Source organism: Barbatula barbatula (assembly GCF_947034865.1).
Source record: "Barbatula barbatula genome assembly, chromosome: 9".
NCBI lineage: Eukaryota > Metazoa > Chordata > Actinopteri > Cypriniformes > Nemacheilidae > Barbatula > Barbatula barbatula.
Window position 1 is genome coordinate 253,535 of NC_136772.1, and position 5,000 is coordinate 258,534.

The following is a 5,000-nucleotide window of genomic DNA, read 5'->3' on the forward strand; positions in this document are numbered from 1 at the left end:
ACCTCAACATCAGGAGATCTGCTCGCTGCCACTAAAGTCCAGCTTCCTCTAAACATGTGAGTCCAAACCAGACACCTGTTACTCCACCACTTAACCTGAAGTTCATACGGTCATCCACCCGCCATCAGTAATTATGTTGATGTAGGATCCATCAGGTCTGTGTGTTTCATCATCACGAGCGGTGAAACGTGTTGATGTGTTGTTGAATGACAGTAATGTTGGTGTGTTTCTATGTGCAGTTATCTGGCCCTGTACGCTTATAAACCACAGAAAGCAGATGAGCTGGAGCTGAGGAAAGGAGAGATGTACCGCGTGATGGAGAAATGTCAGGACGGATGGTTTAAAGGAACGGCCATGCGCTCCGGAGCTTCTGGGGTTTTCCCGGGAAACTACGTCACACCTGTTTCCAGGTACAGCACACGACAAAGAATGTTTTACATTCTCGTGAATATTCACAGCGGGGCAATTCCAACGGTATGGACGTGACATAAAAATGAATATATTGAACCATCTGTTTATTGTTGACTAAACCCTTGTTGATAGAGACTAAACATCAAAACATTTCAGTCAACAAAAAGGCAAATAAACATGTGTTTAAAGAACGGACGCAGTTTTGGGAGACTTTGTAGGATTTGTGTGAAATAAAATGCACAATCCTGAAGCAATAATACCCAACGAATGGAGAAGGGATGTCTCTTCATAGAACATTAAATAGTGACACTAATTTCATTTTCATGTGTCCATTTATGAGGAATATGAAGCGTTATGGATGTGACAATCCTGAAAATAACTCTTACCTGACTATGAGAAATCATGCAGTAAAAATAAAACTAATGCTTTAACATTTGAAGAGAGATCTCACGTGGGGATCTGAACCACCAGATGTTGATATGTGTTGTGTTACCAAAGTAAAAACCCTTGCTCAAAACTTTCTTTTTTCATGGTAAGGTTGTCTTGGGTTGTTTTTTCATTTTCACTGAATTGCCCAGCTGTGCTTCTTTATATATCTTCATATAATGAATCAAGTATTGAATAAATGTTTTTGATTAATAGCAGCATCACCATGTAGTGAATGTTCTTCTGTTGTCACTGATCTCTTCAGCTGACTGTATAGAGAATATTCATGTCAAACGCGTGTCCGCATGATTTCATGTTTGACGTCTCATTCAACAGAGCGCGTGTCATCTCACTGAACTCATTTCCTCACATTATTTCCAGCCTCATTATACACTGTTATCACATGTCTGCTGAAAATACCCATGATCCTTTGCCACCTGCAATTCAGAAATATTCACTGCTCTGTACATTCTGAACAGGTTTGAGATGTGTGATTCTCAGCTGTGGAAACTTCACACACATGACGTCACGGCGTGAAATCATTTCATTTTTTCACGTTTGTCATTATATCAGCCTTTAGCCAATCAAATGTGCTTCTCAACAGCCTGCATATAATTATACATTTATTTATCTGACTTGAGTCACTATTTTCTTATACAAATCCACTCTAGTCTGATGGAGGTTTTGTGTTGATGTGTGTGCGCAGGGCTCCGTTTGCAGCGGGTCAGACTCGAGCGTGTGTTTCTGAGCGAATGACGTCGGCTCCTGGATCACCGGGTTCCACAGGCCCCTCGAGTCCCGTTCTGCTGCCGTCTGCATCACGACCCGGCACACCTCTCAACAGCCCGTCATCACCGCAGCTGCAGCACGCAGCCATGCATCTGAAGAACTGTCTGCGCAGTCAACAAGCTGTCAATCAAACTCGCTCGTCCAAGCAGTTAGGTGAGTGAGAAAACGTCTATCACAGATGATGATGATGAAAAAATGATGAACAAGCTAAACGCCTTCAGAATCAATCAGATGGACACGTCAGTGACGTGTGTGTGTGTGTGTGCGAGCGCTGATATCTCAGATGTATTGAGGTCAGATTGTGTGTGGATGTATTATTGTGGTAAAGTGTGTTAGCGCTCAGATCAGATGTGTGTTGTAATGAATGTCGCACCGCCCAGCGTTGACAGTAATTGTTGGGTTGTGTTTTCAGCAGAACGGCACACAAACACGTGTCAGAATGCGCAGGTTCATTGATCATGTGTGATCATGTCATGTGTCGTCTCAGGGATCCATCACACATAATGATGACACTTGTGTACCTGTGACCCCACAGACAGATCCATTCAGGTTTGATGATGTTGTGTTGCTGTTCTTCATCAGTCCACAGTCCAGAGCGAGTGCAGTCAGCGGTCAGTCCTCTCAGAGCCCAGGCCAGCCCCTCACGCTCCCCCTGCTCCAGTCGACCTCTCTCAATGGTGGCGGCTCCTCAGTCTCACTCTTCCCATCAGTCCTCTCCTCTCTCTCCAGCGTCTGTGCGACCTCTCGTACCTCTGACCTCCGCTGCCGCAGCCATCACGCCTCCCAACATGAGTGCAGCTCATCTCAACGGAGGAAACGCACCCGTCTGTCTGCTGTCGTCCTCATCACACGCAAGCTCCGCCGTCACAGGATTCCACAAACTTGAGGAGAAAAAGGTGAGCGAGGACGAGATCACAGCTCAGATCATTTAGAGAAATCAAGACACAGATTGAGATCTGAAATGAGAAGATTTACACCTAACGTGTGAAGTGATTTCAGTTTCAGTAATATGATTTCTATTTTTAAATGTTGTTGTACAGATTTTGTTAACATCTTATGCTGAGTTCACACCAAAAGTGAACAATCATGTTCACGCTCTTTTTTTACTCGCAGGAACAGTTCGTTACCTTCGTGTGAGTGATGTGAAATGACTAGGGATAAAAAAAACTTTATACCAAGGTATTATCATACAGTAAGATTGTGATATTTTTACATCCCTAGAAATGACACATATTTGAAAGATTTGTTAGTGGCAATCACGCCGACAGATTTGCGTCATTCGCACCGCTTGCCGTGAGGTCACGTCTGTACGTGTCTTTGCATTGACTTTGTTTGTAACTTTCTTGTGCAAAACGCGTAATTCACGTGTGAACCCCGTGCTAAACCTGATAATGATGTTCTGCTGAGAACACTGAATCTCAAACACCTCCTCAGACACACACTGAAAACTCTTGTTCTCACATCACAGATAGATGATCACTCACAGCTCTCTCTCTCTCTCTCTCTCTCACACACACAGAAAGAGAAGAAGAGCAGTGGTTTGCTCAAACTGCTGTCTGGAGCTGCAGCAAAGAAGAAATCTCGCTCACCGCCATCCGTTTCTCCAACACATGATCCGCGCGTCCCGTCCGTCAACCCCCCGTCGTCCTCTGTGCAGGGTGCCATGGCTCCAGAGCTGAGGTCATCAGGAGGTCACGGTCGGGCCGGGTCGTGTCCCATCGAGAGCGAGATGCAGGGCGCTATGGGAATGGTGCCTCTGCACAGAAAGTCCGGCTCGCTGGATCTGAACTTCTCTGTGTCTCCACCAGCACGCCAGCCCTGCTCGTCCTCCCCGCTCGCCGTCAGACCTGAACCCAAACCGTTATCCAGAGAGAGGTGAGACACCTCTGCAGCTAGTCACGCTCACACACATCAGATGCTTTGTTTTGAGAAAAACCAATCTGCAAGATGCTGTTGTGATGCTGTTCTCAATGATCAGTCAGTCCTCGCGCGTGTGTTCTTGTTTCATCTTTGTTCATCTGCTCGCGTCCGTCAGGTATCGCGTGGTGGTCCCGTATCCCCCCCAGAGTGAAGCTGAGATAGAACTGAAGGAGGGCGACATCGTCTTCGTGCACAAGAAAAGAGAAGACGGCTGGTACAAGGGAACGCTGCAGCGGACGGGCCGAACGGGTCTGTTTCCTGGGAGCTTTGTGGAGACCTTCTGATGAAACTCATCTGCCTGCAGCGTCACAGCGTGGTGATGTCATAGTGTCCAGACACATCAGACGAGCAGAACAAGCATCTTTACTGCCATTTCCTCTCACGGAGCCATCATACATGCACACGACACTTTCCATGGATACGGTTTACTCTGCTGTTTCTTTACCAAGCACAAATATGAAGAACTGTAACAGCACACGGTAAACACAGAGGTTAAAACACACCAAACACACAAACTCATTCCAGTTTTATACAAATTGTAGAGCAAAAACTCAACTGTTGAACCAAAGTAAGACAAAGGATTTGAACAATGAACAGATGTTTTTATTCAGTTATCCACATGAAGAAATCTGAAGTATACTTTACTATGAACTATAGTGAAGTCCAGTGATCACAACACTATAGCCAATGTAGTAAATACTGCAGTACACGTTAATATTTACTGTGTATTATATTAGTCGAGTATACTACAGTATTTGTTCTTGCGTGTACGTTACATTTTTAACTAACTACAAACCAGCATTTGCTCTGAAAGTAGCGTATGAGCTTCATCTACAGCCTCGATGTGAATTCATGGTTTTAAAGTGATTTCAGTCGCATTGGTGAAGGTTTTCTGTTTACTGAGCTCTGCTAAAGAACACAAAGATTTCTCAGATGCTGTTTTGTCCCTATTCATGGAAAGTGCCACATTGTTGTGTTTTTACTGAATTCTGCCTCGCGCGCGCACGCACACACACACACACACACACTTGTATGTGGACGGAGGCTCAATGATCAATGTCTTTGATGTGGAGAAACAGAAGCGTTTGTGTTTAGCGCCCTCTGCTGTGTTTGGATCAAACTTCATAAAGTGAAGTGAAAATCAGCAGATGTTTGTGAAAGACAAGACCAGAAGAAATGATTCTTACAGCTGCTGCCTCATGCTCGCACGTCATTCATGTTCGCAACACTCGATCTGGTGTTTCCTGAAGAGAAGATCTGAATGATAACGGCACAATACAGAAGTGATATTGAGCGAATTTAATGAAGGAATCACATGAACACATCCAGCTCAGAAACACTATAAATCTGTGTTATTTCTATTCTGCGTAAAGAAAAGTCAACATGAATTCAGGACCATTATCTTTTTCTTGCATCTGTTACGTTATATTGACATGATCGAGTATGATTTGTAT

At 44.4% G+C, this 5,000-nt stretch overlaps 1 protein-coding gene across 1 annotated transcript in view; it reads left to right on the forward strand.

Annotated features, from left to right (window-relative positions):
- The window catches only part of LOC306898700 (E3 ubiquitin-protein ligase SH3RF3-like), a gene marked incomplete at its 5' end in the record, with an annotated part of 8,799 nt that overhangs the window by 2,505 nt on the left and 1,294 nt on the right, over window positions 1-5,000 (forward strand). Inside the window, 6 exons of the mRNA XM_079464445.1 lie at window positions 1-56; window positions 240-410; window positions 1,544-1,779; window positions 2,209-2,522; window positions 3,146-3,501; window positions 3,662-5,000. The exon at window positions 1-56 is cut by the window's left edge and continues 42 nt beyond it; the exon at window positions 3,662-5,000 is cut by the window's right edge and continues 1,294 nt beyond it. Of these exons, the coding sequence (XP_079320571.1) occupies window positions 1-56; window positions 240-410; window positions 1,544-1,779; window positions 2,209-2,522; window positions 3,146-3,501; window positions 3,662-3,830 (1,302 nt within the window). The 3' untranslated portion in view covers window positions 3,831-5,000. The remainder of the gene's footprint in view (window positions 57-239; window positions 411-1,543; window positions 1,780-2,208; window positions 2,523-3,145; window positions 3,502-3,661) is intronic.